Genomic DNA, 23,639 nt, shown 5'->3' on the forward strand with positions numbered 1-23,639 from the left:
AAAAGCTAGAGGTAGGCCTTCATTTGAGTTTTACTGACTATAAAGTTTTTAAAATACTGCATGATCCTTCTAGATATTTTTAACAAACTATATGCATATGTTTTCCAGATTTGAAAGGTATTTTTCACTGCAGTGTAAATTTTAAAATGTAGAAGAGGGAAGGACAATGTTGGGGGAAAAAATCCTGGATAATTTCCTATCAACAGATACGATTTTTTATCTTATATCAGGGAACAGGGAATTTAAAGCAATCTTTCTGGTTAATATCCTTAAGAATATTAGTTATTACTAACTGTTTGAACTTGGCAGCACAGGTAGGCATTAACAGCTGTACAGTATTCTTTGACACATCATTTAATCTAGAATTATATGGAAACTCTCAAATACTGCATTTTTTATGACAGATTTATAGGCACTGGCATCAAAGTGTCCTATGAACAAAGACAAAGATCGGCGTCCCGATATTTCAGTACTGATATGTCCATTGGGCAAATGGAACTTCTGGAATGCCTGTTTCCAACTGATTCTCATTCTGTTCCTCCTCACTATACAGAGGTAAATGCTGATACTTTTCCTTTAGGGTTATTCTTTACATCTGTCTTGCTTTTTAAGAATTGTGTGAACAGCAGTGATTTTCTTAAAAAGGCATAGGAAGTTGTATTGGCAGAAGTTTATTGTGTGTGTTTGTATTTGTGTTTTGTGAAAACAGATTTTTAAGTGTGATATTCAAGGCCACTATTGGAATGTGTTACATTTTTAGAGTTGACTTGTTCTAGAGTCAGACAGTTTTATGACAAATGATTTAATTTCACTCATTTTTCAAGAATGCTTAATTTTAGAAGATTCTATTATTCAACAAATACTATTGAATGCCTACTATGTGCTAAGCACTGTGCAAGATAAGTGGAATACCTTGTGCTCATTTATTATTAATCTGATTTTTTCCCCTGTCCTTAAAAGCATGTCCTAGAGAAACTTAAAAGCTATCAAAGTAACATTTTTATTGCTTTTACCTTGTCCTGGTGACTTATTTTCAATGTGTTTTATTTGAACATTTGCATACATTTTGCAAATGTGATGCTGAAGATCGCAGAAGCTCACTAGTTTAAGAGTCACATTGCTAGTAAGCAACAGAACTGAAGCTTAAACCAGCCTTTCCAACTTCAAAAAACTCTCCCCACTATTATATTATCTCCTCTGTTAATTCATCTTAATATTGTACATTTAAGTTATCGTCCTCTTTGTTTTTAAGCTTTTGATGTTCCATTCCAAAGAACGAACTGATTCTCACCTCCCTGTGTGTCTTCACCTTCATTATAAGCATTCTGAGAATAAAGGACCTCAGGTAAGAGATCTTTTTGTGTGATTACCACCGGTAAATTTTCATTTGATGTCTAGTGTATCATAATCACAAGGATTTAATTTTATAGAATTATCAGTGATCATATTAATTCTTTCTTTTTCTTCTCTCTTTTTTTTTAAGGCTAGTCAAGCAAGACTTAGTTCCGTTCCTCAGAAGGCAGAATTACAGGTTAAATTAAATCCAGTGTGTTGTGAGCTGGATATCAGTATTGTGGACAGGTTAAATTCCTTGCTTCAACCGCAGAAACTCACTACAGTGGAGATGATGGCATCGCATATGTATACTTCATATAATAAGCATGTTAGTTTGGTAAGTATTTCAAAAGTTGCAAATACTCATCATAATTATAACCAGCTAACAGACTTATTGAGATGATTTCTGAGTTAAGTAGTCTTAATAGATTAAGTAGCATTTGTTATTAAAATAGCATTATATGTAATAATGAAAAAATGGAAGCATCTTTTATGTCTAGGTAGTAGAATAGCTGAATGAGTTGTGATCATGTACTGAATGGGATGTTATGCTGCCTCTTTAAGTGATGGTTACGAAGAGGGTATAGCAACAGGAAGACGACTCCTAAAGAAATATGAGGTGAAAAAAGTAGAATACACATAAACTTCTATTATAAATGTGTAAGTAAGATCGTGTAGAAAAAGACTGAATGGAAGTATATACCATTCAGTAGCATCGATTACAGTAGAGTAGTAGAATTAGATTTCCTTTTCTGTGTTTATCTGAGTTTTATAAACTGTGACTATAATATCTTCACAAAACTTCATTTGTTCATGCCTATAGTGAACCACTTGAATCTCCTATAAAAGGTAGCCCATATCATGTAGGATATACTCTTGAAAATGGGAGCATCATTTATCATACTGGGTTATTGAGCATCACATTGTGTCACTTTTACTTAGATCTGGTGCCTGGTGTCTTTTCTAAGCAAAGCAAGTAAGTCAGATTTGTAAGATGTCTGTTAGGAATTTTAGGACTGTGCACAAATAGAGACAACTTTGGCTAAAAGGAAAAGATAGTTTTCTGTGTATTGCCTCTCCCTTAATTATCAGTGGGTATTCACATTAAATCAAGATTCTTTAACTTTTCTTGCCAACAATTGCTAGTTATTTTAAGTTCTGTGGGTTAGTGTCTGTATTTGCTGTTAGCCATAGATACGTTGGAATGATGATTTAATCTCTTAAGCAATTAAAAAAATTTTTAATTGAAGATTAATTGCTTTACGGTATTGTGTTGGTTTCTACCATATGACAGCGTAAATCAGCCATAAATATGCATGTGTCCCCTCCTTCTTGAACCTCCCTCTCACCCCCTCCCAAACTTCTGGGTTGTCATACAGCACTGGGTGAGCTTCCTGTATTATACAGCAACTTGCCACTAGCTATCTGTTTCACATATGGTAATGTATATGTTTCCATGCTACTCTCTTGAGCAACTTTTGCTGAGAGTGGGGATTAATATATGAAAGTCATAATAGGGGAGAGAAAGAATCAGATCAAGTCTTAGCATAAAAGCAGAACTTTCTACTCTAGGCTGTCAGAGACTGATCCACGAAACTGAGGGGTGTTATCATCTACACTGTACTCTGGGCTAAAGCTTTACAAGTTGTGATTCATTGCAGAGAAAAAATATGAATAGGCTTTTATCTGAAAGGCATGTACTTTGACTGTTTTATTATAATGTGGCTTTAAGTCAATGTTGCATGCATGTTTTGGCTTCTAAGGGTCATTTGATGGGGTCATATCCTTGGGTTGGATGGGAGCTCAGAGTGAGTCATTTAGGGAATATTTATTTCAAACCTTTGATGTGCCAGGCTTGGACTTAGTTCTGGAAATACAAGGATGAATCAGGAATGGGCCTTTGCATTTGGCATAATTCACCTGATTTTACATTGGAGTCTTTGAAATAGCATATTGGTGGGGAAATCCTTCAGATTGAATGCTCAGTTCTGTAGTGATTTTTAATCATACTGAGTTTTTTGATAAGCTAATTTACACATTGCCCCTTAGTCTGTAGTAAAATATATACATCTAAAGCACCTGCATCTTCACTTTGGTTCAGTTTTTATTTGAATTAATTTCTTTATATGAGGGTGTAACTTTTGCCAATAGTTCTGACTTTTGTTGGTAGCTGTTGCATTATAAATTTCATTACACTAAAGTAATATAGTACTATTAATTGTATTTTAATGCATTAACCTAAATGAGGAAATAGTGATTATATACATCGTAATGTTAAATGCCAGTGTCATTTGTGTTTATTTGCTTGATTTAACATTTTGGCATATTTTTGACGTTTTTGTATTTCAGCACAAAGCTTTCACTGAAGTATTTCTAGATGATTCACATAATCCTGCAAACTGCCGGGTATCAGTACAAGTTGCCACGCCAGCATTAAACCTTTCTGTTCGCTTCCCAATACCTGATCTTCGATCAGATCAAGAGAGGGGACCATGGTTTAAGAAGTCACTTCAGAAGGAGATTCTTCATTTAGCATTCACAGATCTAGAGTTTAAAACTGAATTCCTAGGAGGATCAACCCCTGAACAAGTTAAATTGGAACTTACATTTAGAGAACTAGTTGGTAAGATTGACTATGTCTTTAAAAGAGTCAGAATAGAAACAATTGCTATTGAAACTTAAAGTAAGAAGTATATGACAGTCCCCAAATATAATAAAATTAAAGGACATATGTTAGAAAACAAGAGTAATGACTGTTTTCCATTATCGTATACAAATATGATATAGGTCAGTTTTTTAAAAGAAACTACAGTGCATGAGATTATTCACTTTGTGAATAATAGTGCTTCAATGGCACCCCACTCTAGTACTTTTGCCTAGAAAAATCCCATGGATGGAGGAGCCTGGTGGGCTGTAGTCCATGGGGTCGCTAAGAGTCGGACACGACTGAGCAACTTCACTTTCACTTTTCCCTTTCATGTATTGGAGAAGGAAATGACAACCCACTCCAGTGTTCTTGCCTGGAGAATCCCAGGGACGGGAGAGCCTGGTGGGCCGCCGTCTATGGGGTCACACAGAGTCAGACACGACTGAAGCGACTTAGCAGCAGCAGCAACAGCAGCTTTTAAAAAAGATTTATTTATTTTTGGCTGTGCTGGGTCTTCATTGCTGCCTGGGCTTTTCTCTGGTTGCGACGGGCGGGGACTGCTCTCTGGTTGTGGCGCATGGCTTCTCACTGTGATTGCTCCTCTTGTTGTGGAGCGCAGCCTCTAGGTGCGTGAGCTTCAGTAGCTGCGGCACGTGGGCTCAGCAGTTACGGTGCACGGACTTAGTTGCTCCCGTAGCCTGCCTTTCAGTACCACCTACCGCTTTCTTATTGTAGGGTTAATAGTAGTCAGATTTTTTTCACTGTCACTCTATTTGCTGTGTGCTGAACACTGCACACACCTGATCTTGTTTGCTTTAATCATCATAGTTACAGGAGGCTTATTATTTCCAATTATTTTTATCATATGTGAAGAATTTGCAGATTTCTTAAGAGGTACCTCCCAAGGTCAGTGTAGTAGATGGCAGAGTCAAGATTCAAACCCAAGTCTCATTCTAGAGCTTGAACTTTGAACCATCATACTAATCTCCAGTGAGTTTTCTTTGTGTATCTGTTCTAAGTTTTCCTGTATTACTTTGCTTTTGTCAGCTAATGAAGACAATATATGGACTTGGAGTGACCCAAGTCTCTGGGAAATCCTGACATATTCTGTGGTTCCTAAACAGTCTGTCCTCTGCCCACCCCCCTCCCCATGTCCGCCACCCCCACCCTCTCAGCCTCCGCCAGGACATCCTCCTGCCACCTCACCCCCCTCTCTTCTGCTCGCCTCCTTCTCTGTAGGCTGCAGTTTTCCTTCCCTTGTTCTGTCTGAGTTTTACATATCTTTAATGGCACCCCACTCCAATACTCTTGCCTGGAAAATCCATGGACAGAGGAGCCTGGTGGGCTGCAGTCCATGGGGTCGCTAAGAGTCGGACACAACTGAGCGACTTCACTTTCACGCATTGGAGAAGGAAATGGCAACCCACTCCAGTGTTCTTGCCTGGAGAATCCCCGGGGCGGGAGAGCCTGGTGGGCTGCTGTCTATGGGGTTGCACAGAGTCGGATATGACAAGCGGCTTAGCAGCTAGAGATATTTAAAAATGACTGTTACCAATTATCATCTCATGAAAAGACGTTTAAGGGGTATCTAGAATCTTCCCTTATCTTTTAGTGATAAGGAACTCATTGTTCTGGTAGAAAGTCATTCTTTGTAAAATGGAATGAAAAAGCATATATGAGGTTATTGTGAAGAGGTAATTCTTAAACAGCGCTTGTCAAAATAAACATTTAGAAATGTAGTTATTATCTCTGCATTCCTAGATTAACGGCATAAACTTTTATGTAGAATGATCATAAGTGGCACTCAGTAAGTGGCAATTACTATATTTAATATGATTATGCACCTTACACCATTGGTTAACCATCAGTGCATAAGAATTTGAGTTTGTACAGAATACAGCATCTTTAATTTATCTGCTCATCCTGTCTCCTCATGTGTACATGTGCAACAGAAACAAATGAATACATGTTGTTGAACTTAATGCTGCACCATGTCCCTGATTTAGAGGATCTGTGCTCATCTAAGGAAGCAAGTATCTTTTCTCTTAATGTGGGAGAAGAAATGCATTTCCATTAATCAGTCTTGTTTTATTAGGGTCATTCCAGGAAGACAAAGGAGAACCATCTATTAAGTTTTTCCATGTGGCTAGTGGAGGAGATGGAGATACAACGTCATCAGATGACTTTGACTGGCCGCGGTGAGTAAGCCAGTGTGTATGACACACGCATTTAATGAGACTTCTCTTTTAAAAATAAATTACTGTAGCTTTTTTGACTGACATTTTGGCCATAAATTTAAGCTAAAAGTATCCAGCCTTGATGAGAGAACCCAGAGGAAAATGGAAAAATTAAAAATATGTAGTGAGTACTCCTTTATCAGAGGTGACTGTGAGATAACTGACAGAGATGGACATACATAGTATGTTCTCTGCCTCAGGTTACCTAGCCTAATTAGATGGACAAAAGAATCATTAACCATTCTAAAAATAGTTCATTTTTATAAAGGGCTTTAGTAGAAGAGAAATTATACAGCACTATTTGGTTAATTGTCAGATGAATTTTGTAGTCAGCGGTTATTTCAGGAAAGTGTTTTCATATCTGGGGAGCTTTTTCAAAACACTGATTCTTGGGCCCCACCTTGAGATTATGAGATAGAGCTGTGTATCAGTATAGTTTAAAAATTATACCAGGTGATATGTTCATAGCAGTACTATTAAAAATAGCCAAGACATGGAAATAGCCTCAATGTGCATAGACAGATGAATGGATTAAAAAAGACGTTCCACCTGTATACCTCCGACTACTCAGTAAAAAAGAATGAAATGATGCCCTTTGCAGCAACATGGATGGAACTAGAGATTGAGATACTGAGGGGAAGTAAGTCAGAAAGAGAAAGACATATCATATAGTATCACTTATAAGTGGCATCTAAAATATGACACAGATGAACGTATCTAGGATACAGGAATAGACTCACAGAGAACAGTCTTCTGGTTGTCAAGGGGGAGGGGCATATGGGAGGAATGGAGTGGGAGTTTGGGATTAGCAGATTCTATTATATACAGAATGGATAAACAAGGTCCTACTGTATAGCACAGGGAACTGTATTCAGTATCCTATGTAAACCATCATGGAAAGAATATACAAAAAGAATGCATGTACATGTACAACTGAATCGCTTTGATGAACAGGAGAAATTAACACAACATTGTAAATCAACTATACTTGAGTGGGAAAAAAGTATACCTGGTGATTCCAGAGTGCAGTTGGATTTAGAGAACTACTGCCTCAGGATTTCTTTTTTTTTTTTTTTCCTTTTTTTTAAATTTTATTTTATTTTTAAACTTTACATAATTGTATTAGTTTTGCCAAATATCAAAATGAATCCGCCACAGGTATACATGTGTTCCCCATCCTGAACCCTCCTCCCTCCTCCCTCCCTGCTTCAGGATTTCTTAGGCAGGAGAAATGATTTTTTAAAATTAAATTAGCCTGATAGTGGGCTTCCCCAGTGGTTGAGCGGTGAAGAATCCACCTGCAGTGCAGGAGCTGCTGGAGATGCAGGTTCGATCCCTGGGTCGGGAAGATACCCTGGAGAAGGACATAGCAACCCACTCCATTATTCTTGCCTGGAGAATCCCATGGACAGAGGAGCCTGGCGGGCTACAGTCCATGGGGTTGAAGAGACTCAGACATGACTGAATTGACTTAGCAGGAATACAGCAGCAGGAATGATCCTTTATTATACTGAAAACTTAGTATGTGAATAAAGAAAACTGAGTCTATGAGTAAAAAATTACAGTGATCGTGGGACTCACCTGGCAGTCCAGTGGTTAGGACTCTGCACTTCCACTGCAGGGGATGCAGATTCAGTTCCTGGTTGGGGAACTAAAGATCCCAATGGATCCCCAAGCCACATGGTGCAGCCAAAGACAAACAAACAAAGCAAACAGTTGTGCTCGTTCCTGTGCCATTTTTCTACCTGCCTTCTTCCACACCCCCATGCCCTGTGTATGAGACCCGTCAGACTCCTAGGACAGGCACGTCAGTGCATGGCTGGTAACGACCAGGGGTTTTCATCATGAATGAATCTACTTCAGTTAGGTAATTTGAAAGCACAGTTCACATTAGCATATCTATAAATTAGGAACCAGTTGTTTTAATTTATAACTAGTAGCAACTGGCACTGCCTTCTTAGGAAAAACAAGGGACCTGTTGTAGATGCAGCAGAGCTGTTTTGTTTGAGAGCCGTGCCTCGTGGCGCAGGCCGGTGTGGTGAGAAGGAGACCACAGAGCCTGGTGCTAGTGATGTGCCGCAGCGGGTTGGGAAAGGACTGGCCTTACTCTGGACAGACGCGCCTGTCTTCAAAAACTGTTAGCTCCTGATGTTTGGGGTTTGTAGCTGTAATAAAAACACCCCCAATAACACTAGCCTTTTATTACTGAAATTTCTAAAGGGGAAGGTTACTCTTGTTATTGCAGTTATAAAATACTCCCCTACCAATCTCTCCTTTTCCATTTGAGCAGTGTATATAAGATGAGGTTTCTTAGGTATGCGAGAGTATTCCATGATAGCCAAACAGCTGGCATGCAGGATTTGGTTTAATGATAATACATAGAATTCTAAGGTAATGTGCTAGTTGTTAATGAAATTTTAAAAATTTTTATTGATTTATAGTTGATTTATAATATTCTGTTGATTTCTGGTGTACAGCAAAGTGATTCAGTTACACACACACACACACACACACATATTCTTTTTCATATTCTTTTCCATTACAATTTATTACATTGAATATAGTTGTCCTTGCTATAAGTAGGAGCTTGATGTTATATATATTAGTGTGTATCTGCTAATCATAAATTCTTCATTTATCTCTCCCCCACCTCCTTACCCCTTTGGTAACTGTAACTTTGTTAATGAAATTTTCAATATCCCTTTTATTCTCAAAAGATGAGTGTTTCCGGTTATTCAAATGTAAAATGTTAATGCCTTTCTTTTATTTGCTTATTTCATCAATTCCACTTTTAAGATTACAGGATTGGGTTACATTCGACATAATCAAACTTTATGCCTGTCATTAATGATTTAATCAGTGGCCTTTGTGTTAGTTGTATACAAGTTAGTTTTGCAGTTTACACTTAGATCTTGCTTTCTAAAATCCTCTTTGCTGTCAGAATTGTACTGAAAGTGAACCCACCAGCCATGCATTCCATTTTGGAGAGAATAGCAGCTGAGGAGGAAGAGGAAAGTGATGGCCACTATCAGGAGGAAGAGGAGGGAGGCGCTCATTCCCTGAAGGATGTCTGTGATCTGAGAAGGCCAGCCCCGTCTCCCTTCTCTTCCCGTAGAGTAATGTTTGAAAATGAACAGGTAAAGTAAAAGTGTGAGCAAGCAACAACAGATTTGCCCTCTGTCAGATAGCCATGGTTTTAATGCTTTATCTTTTAAAAAAATACTTTGTATACAGTTTTTGCTAGATTTTTAGCTCCAAAATTGAATAATATATGTTTTTTTCCCTCCTTGGTTAAAAGTTACATGCTTATTTATTTGCTCACATACCATGTCATATGGGTAGGATAAGCAGATACTATTACTCTTTTAAATATAAAATGGTTATTTGATGCTTTTTTTTTTTTTGCACTAAATTGTTATGTTCTAGATGGTGATGCCAGGAGACCCTGTAGAAATGACAGAGTTTCAGAATAAAGCAATCAGCAATTCTCACTATGTGCTGGAACTTACATTACCCAATATTCATATAACACTACCTAATAAAAGCTTTTATGAGAAGCTTTATAATAGGTAAGTTTAAACATGTTAATTTAAATCTTTGGGATTGAACTTTCCTGCCTCACTGCCTCTCTCCCACCCTACCTCGCTATTTCCCTCTTCCCTCTTTTCTTTTCCTGTTTTAATATTGTCGACTCGTTCAGTGTACTTTGTATGGTGTTGATTATAGAACCAGTACTGTTGTGGTGGGCTATTGTCACAGCAGAGTTTCCTAACCAGTGCATCCGGTAACAGGGTTTCTTGTGTGTGAAGTATTTATTCCCTCCACCCTAGGTTGCCTGGTTGCCCTCTGTCCCCTTACCGCAGAGTACTGAGAAAATGCCTCTGTGTACAGTGATACGACAATGCACTGAGGCCTGTACAAGTATCACTGCCATTTTATAGCTGAGGAAACGGAGCTCATGGGGACTAGGTAAATTATCCAAGTTCTTCAGGGTCTATGATCTTTCTACTCTAGAAGGCCATTTATTTCAAAATACTTGCTTGGTATATATGTTTAAGGGTATTTAAATATGGTAAATTTAAGTTTTTATACACAAGTTGTAAATTAGAGCTTCTAAGTTTAACCAGTCCTTTGGATTGCAAGGAGATCCAGCCAGTCCATCCTAAAGGAAATCAGTCCTGAATGTTCATTGGAAGGACTGATGCTGAAGCTGAAACTCCAATACTTTGGCCACCTGATGCGAAGAACTGACTCATTGGAAAAGACTCTGATGCTGGGAAAGATTGAAGGCAGGAGGAGAAGGGGACGACAGAGGACTAGATGGTTGGATGGCATCACCGACTCGATGGACATGAGTTTGAGCAAGTTCCAGGAGTTGGTGATGGACTGGGAAGGCTGGGGTGCTGCAGTCCATGGGGTCGCAAAGAGTCGGACACGACTGAGCGACTGAACTGAACTGACAGTGATGTGAAAAGAGTTGGAAGATACTTGGATAGAGGGCCAAGAGACACTGGTGTAGAATCAGAGTCCTAGAGTCTTTGTACAAGGAGTGTCCCTCCTGAGAGTTTAAAACACACACACACACACACATCTTGTTAGAATTAGAAACTCTTAACTTACAACTTGTGTATAAAAACTTAAATTTACCATATTTAAATACCCTTAAACATATATACCAAGCAAATATGTTGAAATAAATGGCCTTCTAGAGTAGAAAGATCATAGATGAAGATCTTGGACAGTGTACCTAGTCCCCATGAGCTCCGTTTCCTCACCTATAAAATGGCAGTGAGTCTTGTACAGGCCTCAGAGGCTGGTTTGGAGCATTAAATGGTATAACGTTTGGCAAGTTCTGAGAACAGCACCTGGCAAAGAGTAAACACCCCGTAGTCCTCTAATATTGTCATTCCCATCCACACTGGCATAGCTGGAAAGGTGGCGATGTGGGTTTCTAGAAAAAAAGATGTCCTTAATGTCTGTTATTGTAGCTTCCCACATGTAAACAAGTTTTCCACATTTTTGTTAATCTTGAAACTGCACACTGTTGTTTCTGCTATAGATTTGCGTGTATGTGTACTCAGTCACTCAGTTGTGTTCAACTCTTTGTGACCCCCATGGACTGTAGCCCGCCAGGCTCTTCTGTCCATGGGATCCCAGGCAAGAATACCGGAGTGGGTTGCTGTTTCTCCTCCAGTGAATCTTCCCAGTCCAGGGATCAAACCTTCATCTCTTGCGTCTCCTGCATTGGCAAGTGGATTCTCTACCATTGTGCTATCAAGGGAGTCCGCTGTAGATTTACTTAGTGCCAAATAGGATTTGGATTTATACATGATCTAAAGTTTGGAAATCACTAATCTCTAGATCACTCTCCTTATTTTTTGGCTGAGGAATGTCTACCAAACTAACTAATGTGCAGGGCTAAGACTGAGCAAAATGAAACAGTTAGTGCAAGGTCCAGCCCAGAGGTCAGAGGCCTTCATCCGCTTCTGTCTCCTGCATTGATTGAGCAGGTTAAATTGGGACATCAAAATTGTAATACACACCTGAAACATTGCATTTAAAAATATTTGTTCATTTACCACCTCTTCTTAAAATACAGGCCCAGGCCTTTTTTGATTATGAGCCACTGGTTAGAATTTTTTTTTCTTGATATATACCCAAGGCTTTGGCTACAGCTATCAGTTTCAATTTCTTTAAAGTAGAGTGAAAAAATAGTTTGAAGCCAGTCTGAGTGCAGAATCCTTTCAGGTTTTTAAGATGTTTTCCCTTCATTCTATATACTTAAAAGTCATCAGTTAGCACAGTACTGAATTAAACTGCTTACAATTGCATATAGCTGGTATGAGCAGATCTGGGGCCAAATGCAATGGACCCAAGGTGACTATACAAGGAGTATAGTCATTGGTGACTAGACGAAGCATACAGTACAGCTCTGGAGGCAGAAGTTCTTAGGTGAGCTGGGGAGTTGTCCACCAGCAGTAGACAGGTAGCATCTAGAGGGCTGGTCAGTCTGGCAGCTGGGGTAGTAAATTGGCAAACTGGAGATCACCTGTTCATCTGGGGAGCTGGTTAGGTAGGGTTGCTTAAGAGAGCTTCTGTTCTCTCTTACTCTGCTCACTTCTCTGTCTCCCAGGCCCCTAGAGTTGTATAAATACTGCAGTGTTCCCACCCTCTGGATCATAGAAATCATGTATCTCAGTTACTCAGTATGAATTCTTTGCCCTTCATTTGGCTTTGTATTTACATTTTTTTATTTTAAAAATTTTCAGACATTCTCAAACTTATAGGAATGTTGCAGGTACAGTATAAAGAGCTTTTTATCCCCTCAATAATTTAAGAGTAAGTTGCTGAGTTTCTGTCCCTTCAGCCTTGAGCAGTTGAATGTGTATTTCTCACAAACAGGGACATTATTCTACCTAACCATAGTTCAGCCATCAGAATGAGAAAATTAATATTATGCATTAACATCTAACTCTCCGACCCCATTAACATTTTGCTAAATGTCTCAGTAATGCCCTTTACTATATATAAAATTTAAAAATATCTTTCTGAGCAGGAATTATAACCAACTCTGCCTTTACTGCATACATTTAAAATAATGGTTTATTCCTTTAGTCTTAGAGGAGAAAATGGCAACCCTCTCCAGTGTTCTTGCCTGGAAAATCCCATGAACAGAGGAGCCTGGTGGGCTGCAGTCCATGAGGTTGTAGAGTCGGACATGCCTGAGTGACTGAGCATGCATTCCTTTAGTGCTCTCACTCTTCTTAGAAAGACAGTCTTAGATACAGGAAGATTTTTTTTTCTCCTATGTCTTAAGTCCTTTAGAATAGAATACAAAAAATTCTCTACCTAGTTTATTAAATCAGATATTTACCAAGCCTTCATTATGTTTCAGGCTCATAGCCACAAAACCACGGTGATATCTCTAAATATCTTAAATGTTTCCTTTCTTGATTTAAAACATCACCTAATGTATTAATGGTGTCAAGACTGTGTTTAGACCAAAATGTAAAATCATATGAAAACAGTAAAATCATATGAAACTTAGGTTTGCAGGTTTCATACTACAAACTCCAGGTTTTATTCAAAGTAATAATTTCTCTTTAACCTATAGCTGTAGGGAATAAGGTAAAGGAAAATTTCCCGAGAAAATTCTTCATTTTATACTTTCACTGTTGTTTCATATAGGAGTTTAGACTAAGACCTGAATTTAGACTCTTGTTTCTTTGTCCTGTGAATAATGTGCCCAAGAGATGATGAGCCACATGAGTACCGAACAGATGTGGGCATCACTGTCTGTGTCTGAGATGACATGCTTCTGCCCTGAGTGTCTGGTGTTCTTTACCCAGTGATGCTTCCAAAAAGAGCCCTTTTGGGTTGGGATTGCAGTTTATGGAGAGTGACAGTACTCAGTCCTGGCTTATACTTTCTAGGGCCTCAGAAGCTCAGGAGTTGGCCCAGGAAGTTTCTAGACCAGTGGCTTCTCGCAGGAAGGGGCCAGGGTTGCGTCATCGCTTGTCACCTTGATTGGTATTCACACTAGGCTTTACGATGAGCCTGTGCTTTTGGCAGTCCTTCATGTGAGTCATCTGCTGGTCCTCCCTTCAAACCTTCAGTGCCCGCTGTGTCACGGCCACCGTGCTCGGCACATGTAAAGATGACTAAGGCACAAGTCCCTCTCTCTGAGGGGCTACAGTCTAGGGAAGGGAAACAAGAAAATAGAGTATTCTAGGTGCAGTGACTACTGCATTATGCCTGTGAAGGATACGCAATGGGTCCAGGCCTAACAAAAATCTTTGTAAAGGGCATTATAAAGTCTCAGTTTTCATGACAACGTGGAGGTGAGTGGTGGGGCTGGGGATATCTGAGAAATGACAAATATCTCTTTCAAAAAGTGGGATGTGATATTAGCCTGGCTGGACATGTATCACCTCAGTAGTTATCAGTATTAACTTGGCTGTTCCGTGAGTTAGAAGAATTTCCTCTCTTTATTCCCTGTTCTATATGCTTCTTCATCTCATACAAATTTCCCAGTGAAGCTGTGCTTTCTCTTGAAGAAAGAAAAAGCAGATATCCCTAGAGACCATGAGCAATGGAAAGAACTGAGCAGGGAGCCGGACGTAATCTGGGCTCTGGTCCTGGCTCTCCTGTTAATTAGCTTTGTGACCTTGGGCAGGTCACTTAACCTTTATGAGGCAGTTTCTTTTTTTTTTACCTGCCGCGCGCACCGCTCTGAGGCAGTTTCTTCAAGTGTAAAATGAAAATAATTCTCCCTTGGCTGTCCCATAGGATTGAGGCTGTAGTTTACAGAGTGTTTTCATATACACGAGTAGTCTTCCTTTTGTTATTTATGTGTTTTTATTTTTTATAAACCTCCTTTAAATGCGTTCAGATGTATGTAATTTGATCTGTATTAACACTGGTGAAGCTAGGCAGATAGCTAACTAGGTATGTAATTGTACAGCTACCTTTCTCACTACCCTGAAAAGTATATCAATTATTTTTCCATTGAAAGAAATTTCATTTCACCCTTTAGAAAAATTGCTATTCATGTGACTTCTTAAAGGAGTATCCTGTGGTTTGCCTTTAGTTGAAGTAGGAGTTATGTATTTATTTTTCAACTTTTGTCTTTATAGGATCTTCAATGATTTGCTGCTATGGGAACCAACAGCTCCTTCGCCAGTAGAGACATTTGAAAATATTTCGTATGGTATTGGGCTTTCAGTAGCCAGTCAGCTGATTAATACCTTCAGCAAGGATAGTTTTAGTCCGTTTAAATCTACAGTTCACTATGGTAATATATTTTAGATTTCTTCTGAATTAGAATGCCTGGTTTACCAGTAAACAAAGTAGTAACCTTTTAAATTGATGGATTTAAAAATGTTTGTTTGGTGTTCCCCATTTATAACAATATTTTATTATATCTTTTACTGACATAGTATTTTCCCACTTCTGTTTATTAATAATGTTATTAATTAAATGTTATATTTATAGTGATAGTATATACACTGTCTGAAGTTCAGTGGTAGAGAAAAACGTAGAAGGTACATTTTTATTATTATACCTGATTCTTAGTAAAAATAAACAGGTAAAATGAATATTCTTGTGATGTTCAAGTTTGAATGCCCTTTTATTTTAATAAGCTGTTAGAACAGCTGTAATTGTGCCGTTTATTTCTCATAGATGAGGAAAGTGGATCTGAGGAGGAGACTTTGCAGTATTTTTCTACTGTTGATCCCAATTATCGTTCTCGTAGGAAAAAAAAACTAGACTCCCAGAACAAGAACTCACAGAGTTTTCTCTCAGTTCTTCTGAGTATTAATCATGGGTTAATTGCGGTGTTTACAGATGTAAAGGTAAGGATTTACAAATCTAAAGTGATTTTTCAAGTGCATCTCATTTTAAAACTACCATGATACACTCAGTCAGTCATTGAGGTAGTTTGAGGCTGTTTCAGTGAGTGATAAAAGTCAGTTTTCTGAGGTGTGCCATGATGACAGCAGCTTTGGAAATTTAGCTTTCATGGCAGATCAAAAGATAAACATGATATGAACCTTCTAAACATGGCAGTTGTACTCTTGAAGTGGTAACAGTAATTTACCTGTTGTAAAGGAGGATGCAGGACGGGATCATTTGGCTGAAGAGGCCTGACCTAGCATTTTTCATACCGCCATGTTGGATGGTTCAGGAACCAGACAGCTTTGCCGCAGTGGGGAGATCCTCCTGACCTGAATCAAGGAGCATCTTGAGGGTCCTTCTTACTTTTCTGCACTTAACTAATGACTTCTCTGTGTTTTCTGATCTTCTTATTAGCAAGATAACGGAGATCTGTTGGAAAACAAGCATGGTGAATTCTGGTTAGAGTTCAGCAGCGGCTCGTTACTTTGTGTGACGAAGTATGAAGGCTTTGACGACAAGCACTACGTGTGCCTCCACTGCGGCAGTTTCAGCCTCTACCACAAAGGTGGGGCAAGTGTGGAGAAGGTGGCTTGTTCACTGCTGGTTAGACGCATTTACATCTTGCTTAATAAAGAAAATGTACTGAGAACAGAAATCGATATTAGAAATTATTTTCCATGGGGTGTCCTATTCCACTGGCAAAGTAATAATTATTGTAAATTAAAAGTTGGCTTTTATGTTCTTTTTTTTGCAATGACTTTATTGAGATATAATTCATATTCCATGTAATTCATCCATTGAAAGTATACATTTCAATGGTTTTTAGTATTTCATAGAGTTGTGTAACCATTATCATAGTCAACTTGAGAACATTTTCATCACCCCCAAAAGAAAGTCTGTAACCTTCAGTTGTAAACCGCAGAAGTCCTGCAGTCCCCTCTAGCCTTAAGAAGTGTTAGTCACTCAGTCATGTCTAACGCTTTGTGACCCTGTGAACTGTAGCCCTCCAGGCTCCTCTGTCAATGGGATTCTCCAGGCAAGAAATCCCTCAGTCAATGGGATTCTCCAGCCATTCCCTTCTCCAGGGGATCTTTCCGACTCAGGGATCGAACCTGGGTTGCCTCAATTGCATGCAGATTCTTTACTATCTGAGCCACCAGGGAAACCAGCCTTAAGAAACCACTCATTTATTCTCAGTCTGTATGGATTTGCATATTCTGGATGTTTCATGTAAATGGAATCCCACAATAGAAGATTTTTTGTGATTGGCTTCTTGGCATGATGTTTTCAAGGTTAATCCAAATGTACCAGTGTTTCATTCCTTTTTTACTGCCAAGGGATAGCCCATTTTATGGATATACCATATCTTATTATACACTGATCAGTTGATTATTTTCTCTCAAGTGGTATTTCCTTTTGGTAGTACATACAGAATATACTGGTCTTTGAGTACATTCCTTGTGTTACTTCATGAATAGAAGTGGGATATTTGCACATTCTTAATGTTTATCAGATTTCCCTATTTAAATGTAACTTCCTTGACATTTCAAATCCCAATTTTTTGTTTTTAAACTTGAAGATTCACTTATTCCAACATTAGTAGAGAAGAATGAATTATTAATGCCAAGCTAGTTCTTGGTCATTTTGCCTCCAGGGTTATGTTATGTTCAGTGGAAGAACGTGGATTTTTGTTTGGGTTACAGAAGTTCGTGAGTTAATTTCATGTCATCATTCTGTTATATTGTCCCCTCATTGTGGATATAGGCATAGTGGATGGAGCAGTTCCTTCTACAGAAACACGACTGCCTAGTTCAACCCGCCCACATTGGTTAGAACCTACTATTTATTCCTCTGAAGAAGATGGCCTCAGTCGAGCTTCTTCAGATGGTGTTGGAGGAGACACTTTGAATATGCTGTCTGTTGCAGTTAAAATAGTATCTGATAAATCAGAGTCCAATACAAAGGTATGTATTTTATACCATCAAATACTTGTTCTTGATTTGATTCACTTCAGTTTAGTCTCTCAGTCATGTCTGACTCTTTGCGACCCCATGGACTGCAGCACACCAGGCTTCCCTGTCCATCACCAACTTCCAGAGCTTGCTCAAACTCATGTCCATTGAGTCGGTGATGCCATCCAACCATCTCATCCACTGTCATCCCCTTCTCCTCCTGCCCTCAATCTTTCCCAGCATCAGGGTCTTTTCAAATGAGTCAGTTCTTCACATCAGGTGGTCAGAGTATTGGAGCCTCAGCTTCAGCAGCAGTCCTTCCAATGAACATTCAGGACTGATCTTCTTTCGGATGGACTGGTTTAATCTCCTTGCAGTCCAAGGGTCTCTCAAGAGTCTTCTCCAACACCACAGTTCAAAAGCATCAATTCTTCAGCTCTCAGCTGATTCAAGTACTAGCTAATAAAAATGATTGCATAAATATAAGATATTTGTTTTCTTAGAAAAACTTTTCAAGTTTTGAACTAGAAGGTCATGTAGGTGATAAACATACCTTTTTGTGTTGTTCTATGTAGGAGTTTCTCATTGCTGTAGGGCTAAAAGGAGCTACTCTCCAGCATAGAATGCTTCCTTCTGGGCTTAGCTGGCATGAGCAGGTAAGAGAGCTGGGACGTATGTATTGATTTATTTTTTATTCTGTTAGTATGTATTGCACTTACTGAAGAGTTCACAAATCATAAATGTTCAGTGCTCATTGAATTTTCATGAAGTAAATACTCCTATATAAACATTGCCTCTTATGTTAGAAAATAGGACATTATCACCACCCCAGAATGTAATTGATTTTTTACCTTATTATTTGGTTCTTTAACATTTCGAAGACAGAGTTATCTTATGTCATTAAAGGGACAGGACCAATACAGTGCCTGTCATAGAGGAAAATAAATGATGTGTTGACTAGCACTTATAACTGTATATTCTTTTTTTTCCTTTCAAGTATCATAGTTTCAGAATTATTCCCTAGGCCAACAACATACATTGAGGCATTTATAAGGATTTGTGTAATAAATTTCCAATGTAATAACTGTATTTGGTTAATTATATTTTTTCAGAGGAAACTTTGGGTAAAGTTCACTCTTCTTTACCTGAGAATAAAAACTGTACTCTATGTAATTCTTGTTCATTTTTCTTAGAAAGAGAAACCTTTTCTTTGCTTTTGGAAAATAAGTTGTTTTAAACTTAAATGCTTTCAGAAACATCCTGAAACATAAAGTGTATATAGAGAGGGGATAGAGAGATAGTTAATCTGCTGGCTGACTGGTAAGAGAGAGATTCAGCCTAACCTTTTTATTTAGATAGAAATATAGTAGGAGGGTAAATGGTGGTGAGAGGACTGGTTTTCAGACCGAGCTGGGTATAAATGAAAGGGAAAGGAACTTCTCCCCACAGTGGGTGTATAAAAAACCAGAAGGAGAGTTTTAGACAGACTTTAGGAAAAAAAATTCTTTTTTTTAATTATTCCAAGCAAAATCATGTTGATGGTAGATTATACATACTTTTGTAGTTTCATAGGAGATGATTTTTTCAAGATCCCTGTAGCAGTGTGATTGTTAGATGAATCTCTTCATTTCAAATCCTAGTTTTGCAAATACTTTTTGAAGTAAATTCCTTCAAATGATGATTTTTTTTTCTTCTAACATTGTGATTTTTCATTAAATGGTTGATTTTTTTATGTTATTTTATTTCATGTTGGTATTAAGGATATCATATCAAAACTCTTTTTTTCTTCTAAAGCAGGGCATTTTATATTTTTGTGATTATAGATTTTATACTTCTTGAATATTGCTGATGAACCTGTTCTGGGATACAATCCTCCAACTTCATTTACAACCTTTCATGTTCATCTCTGGAGCTGTGCACTTGATTATAGGTGAGTTCATAAGTGGAGCAAAATAAAGTTTTACTCTTTAAGATATGTACTGAGTTTTGAAAAAAATATTCAGTAGAGTTAAGGTTCAAAATGCTCTTTAAAGGAGGTTTCTTTTGTTGTGACAGACTAATGTTCTCTTGTTTCTGTGTCATATTAGGCCTCTTTATTTGCCAATCCGATCTCTTCTTACTGTTGAAACATTCAGCGTTTCAAGTAGTGTTGCCTTGGATAAATCATCTTCTACTCTCAGGTACCATGTAAACCTCACTGTCCACTGAATGCAGCTGTTCAAAACATACCTTTAATTAAAGTCTCAATTGTGTGTTAAAAGCAACATTCTTTTACTGTTAGTCATGTTCCTTTATCTAAGTTTTCCATTTTTCTTTCTCAGGTGATTCATCACATCTCTTCAGTTCATTACTGTATTTCATTTTTTAGGGTGAAAATTAACTCTTGAGATTGTTAGTTTACTTTTTAAAACATTTATGTATAAACTTCCTATAATACTTGATGCACTTTATTTTCCTAATTTAAACTTTGTGATTTGGTCATCTATTAAAACTGCTAAAAATTTAGAATTAATTTGAGCAGATGTTTAATCTCAGTCACACCATTTAAATATTTGTTACTCATAAACAGTGAGTTTTAAAGAAAATGTTCGATGACATTTATAAGTTAGAGTCTTCATATCACTTTGATAACATTTATATGAGATAGAATGGTACAACTAAGTGATCATGCAGCATATATTTGAGGTTAGTTTTTCAGGTCTTGATTTTATCTTTTTTTTCTCCCCAGAATAATTTTGGATGAAGCTGCTTTACACCTGTCTGACAAGTGTAATACTGTTACTATAAATTTGAATAGAGGTAAGAGTTAAAAAAACAGTATCTAGGATAGATGAATGCAGTTTTATTTTTTGTATCTCAATATTTTTTAAATATTTTAACTCTGAAATAATGCCATGAAATTAAAAGACGCTTACTCCTTGGAAGAAAAGTTATGACCAACCTAGACAGCATATTCAAAAGCAGAGACATTACTTTGCCAACAAAGGTCCGTCTAGTCAAGGCTATGGTTTTCCCAGTAGTCATGTATGGATGTGAAAGTTGGACTATAAAGAAAGCTGAGTACCGAAGAATTGATGCTTTTGAACTGTGGTGTTGGAGAAGACTCTTGAGAATCCCTTGGACTGCAAGGAGATCCAACCAGTCCATCCTAAAGGAAATCAGTCCTAAATGTTCATTGGAAGGACTGATGCTGAAGCTGAAACTCCCAATACTTTGGCCACCCCATGCGAAGAACTGACTCATTTGAAAAGACCCTGATGCTGGTAAAGATTGAAGGCGGGAGGAGAAGGGGACGACAGAGGATGAGATGGTTGGATGGCATCACCAACTTAATGGACATGAGTTTGAGTAAACTCCAAGAGTTGGTGATAGACAGGGAGGCCTGGCGTGCTGCAGTCCATGGGGTGGCAAAGAGTTGGACACGACTGAGTGACTGAACTGAACTGAAGGGTCTTATCAGTTTGAATATTGTAATACCAGTTTGTAATATCACTAACATTGATGAAATGTATCAAATTATATATACTTAATTAATATAAGGCAAATTTTGTTTCTAACTCAAAATAAAGAGAACTGTAGGATTTTTGTAGGTTGAAGCTATATTTCCATTATAAGTATTTGCAGTACTGCCTGCCACAAATTTTAAAGAAATGCTAGTTTTATTAGATGTCTGTTGGATAAGCATTTTTTAAAAGTTATACTCAGATATTTTATTAATTAAAATTTGTTTAGATTATGTTCGTGTGATGGATATGGGACTTTTGGAATTAACCATAACTGCAGTAAAGTCTGATTCCGATGGAGAGCAAGTAAGTTATTAAAATAAATAGATATTTTTACTTGAGTATTTTTATTTTATAGAAGAGGCTAAAAACATACTGAACTTTTTTCCACTTGCCTAAATTTGGTCAGAAATAGATAAAATATTTTAAAATTAAGATTGAGTTATTATAAATACATATTTCCTGTGGCAAAACAAATTATATTTTATTTAATGTAAACCTCTGTGAAAATGTTTTTTCTCTTGTTTTGGTAAATGTTCATATCCTTTTTTCCCTCTTTCCTGTCCAGACTGAACCGCACTTTGAATTGCACTGTTCGAGTGATGTCGTCCATGTTAGAACGTGCTCAGACTCTTGTGCTGCTCTAATGAATCTAATTCAATATATTGCAAGCTATGGGGACTTACATGCCACTAACAAGGCAGACGTGAAGCCAGGAGCTCCTCAAAGAAAGGTGAAGGTACAGCCACCAACCTTATTCTTAAGAAATCACTAGCCCCGCCCTGTTCCATGCAGATGAGTGGCATGGGGACATTAGCAAGGTCTTCTTGGCAGTTGTAGGGTAAAAAGGAAACTGAAAAATCATCTGTCTGTTCCTTAGTTTTAAGGCAGTGGGGCCTAGAAAGGTGATTCCACGGGCCTTTTGGGAAAACAGTTCTGCTGTTTGATGCTCTTGATTTTAGAACGTTCATCTTCTCAACCAGCAAACGTTTCCCCAGACTTACGTTATTTTTGTATCCTCAGGGAAGAAAGAAAACATTTATCATCATGCGAGAGCCTGTTATATGCAAGTTGTATGTAAAAATGCTATGAGAAAGTAGATGGCAGGAATTAGTATTATTACCAGAAGACTCATTTATATGATACTATCTTTCATGTTTGAAAGGATCCATTTTTGAGTATACTTTCTCAATGTGATTTCCTCTTACCCAGCACAGTCAACAGGTTAAAGGTTATTATCTCTATTTTGTAGATGAATAAGTCAACACCCAGAGAATTTAGGGAATTTACCCTAATTAAGAGCAGATACAGCCACAATATGCCTATGTTTCGATTCCCAGTTCAGTGCTTTCCTGTGCCCCCAGCTGTCACTTCTTTGCTCTCTTATGTCCAGATTGAACAGTGTCTGGTTTGTTTAGCGTTTTCTGTTTTTCAGTGTTTTCATTCTTCTTCATGGCCTCTTGTGTGAACAGAATTCTCAACCCCCTCAGGTCAGTAGTCTCCACTAACGATCTGACAGGCCTCGTTTCACCTTTCGCTCAGGCTGATCTTACTCCTCATTTAGGTGACACTTCTGTTTTTGTTTCCTTGTTCCTGCTATTGTCTCGTTGATAATAAAGTGATTGATGACATACTCTCCCTACTGGTTCTTCTCTTTTTAAAAACAATTTCCAGTTTTTTTGTTGTTGTTCGGTTGCTCATTTATGTCCGACTCTTTGCAGCCTTATAGACTGCAGCACACCAGGCTTCCCTTCATTGTCTCCTGGAGTTTGGTCAGACTCATGTCCGTTGAGTTGGTGATGCCATCCAACCATCTCGTCCTCTGTCATTCCCTTTCTCTTCTCACCTTCAGTCTTTCCCAGCATCAGGGTCTTTCCCAGTGAGTCAGTTCTTTGCTTCAGGTGGCCAGAGTATTGGAGCTTTAGCTTCAGCATCAGTCCTTCCAGTGAATATTCAGGGTTGGTTCCCTTGAGGATTGACTGGTTTGTATCTTTGCTGTCTAAGGGATTCAAGAGTTCTCCAGCCCCACAGTTCAAAAGCATCAATTCTTTGATGCTCACCTTTCTTTATGGTTCAGCTCTCACCCCCACACATCACTACTAGAAAAACCACAGGTTTGACTCTACGGACCTTTGTTGGCAAAATTATGACTCTGCTTCTTAATATGCTAATAAAGTTCGGCATAGCTTTTCTTCCAAGGAGCAAGCATCTTTTAATTTCATGGCTGTAGTCATCATCTGCAGTGATTCTGGAACCCAAGAAAATAAAGTCTGTCACTGTTTCCAGTGTTTCCCCATCTATTTGCCATGAAGTGATGGGACTGGATGCCCTGATCTTCATTTTGAATATTGAGTTTTAAGCCAGCTTTTTCACTCTTCTCTTTCACCTTCATCAAGAGGGTTTTTAGTTCCTCTTGCTTTCTGCCATAAGGGTGGTATCATCTGCATTACTGAGGTTTTTCATATTTCTCCTTGTAATCTTGATTCCAGCTAGTGCTTCATCCAGCCCAGCATTTTGCATGATGTACACTGCATAGAAGTTAATCTACAGTTTATTAGAAATTATT

The 23,639-nt window shown here is 38.1% G+C and overlaps 1 protein-coding gene across 3 annotated transcripts in view; it reads left to right on the top strand.

Moving 5' to 3' along the window:
- ATG2B (autophagy related 2B) overlaps positions 1 to 23,639 on the top strand; it is a 79,275-nt gene that overhangs the window by 26,323 nt on the left and 29,313 nt on the right. For 2 of the 3 annotated variants that reach the window (XM_006076926.4, XM_044933131.2), the window contains 17 exons: positions 405 to 555; positions 1,253 to 1,345; positions 1,484 to 1,672; positions 3,685 to 3,958; positions 6,078 to 6,180; positions 9,161 to 9,356; positions 9,646 to 9,788; positions 14,856 to 15,013; positions 15,403 to 15,575; positions 16,033 to 16,183; positions 17,383 to 17,582; positions 18,146 to 18,226; positions 19,394 to 19,500; positions 19,658 to 19,750; positions 20,299 to 20,369; positions 21,303 to 21,379; positions 21,642 to 21,812. In XM_006076926.4, the coding sequence (XP_006076988.4) occupies positions 405 to 555; positions 1,253 to 1,345; positions 1,484 to 1,672; positions 3,685 to 3,958; positions 6,078 to 6,180; positions 9,161 to 9,356; positions 9,646 to 9,788; positions 14,856 to 15,013; positions 15,403 to 15,575; positions 16,033 to 16,183; positions 17,383 to 17,582; positions 18,146 to 18,226; positions 19,394 to 19,500; positions 19,658 to 19,750; positions 20,299 to 20,369; positions 21,303 to 21,379; positions 21,642 to 21,812 (2,431 nt within the window). The remainder of the gene's footprint in view (positions 1 to 404; positions 556 to 1,252; positions 1,346 to 1,483; positions 1,673 to 3,684; positions 3,959 to 6,077; positions 6,181 to 9,160; positions 9,357 to 9,645; positions 9,789 to 14,855; positions 15,014 to 15,402; positions 15,576 to 16,032; positions 16,184 to 17,382; positions 17,583 to 18,145; positions 18,227 to 19,393; positions 19,501 to 19,657; positions 19,751 to 20,298; positions 20,370 to 21,302; positions 21,380 to 21,641; positions 21,813 to 23,639) is intronic. The other variant, XM_044933130.2, reaches the window with a different exon arrangement.

The sequence above is a fragment of the Bubalus bubalis genome, chromosome 20 (genome assembly GCF_019923935.1).
Source record: "Bubalus bubalis isolate 160015118507 breed Murrah chromosome 20, NDDB_SH_1, whole genome shotgun sequence".
In the NCBI taxonomy this organism is placed as follows: domain Eukaryota; kingdom Metazoa; phylum Chordata; class Mammalia; order Artiodactyla; family Bovidae; genus Bubalus; species Bubalus bubalis.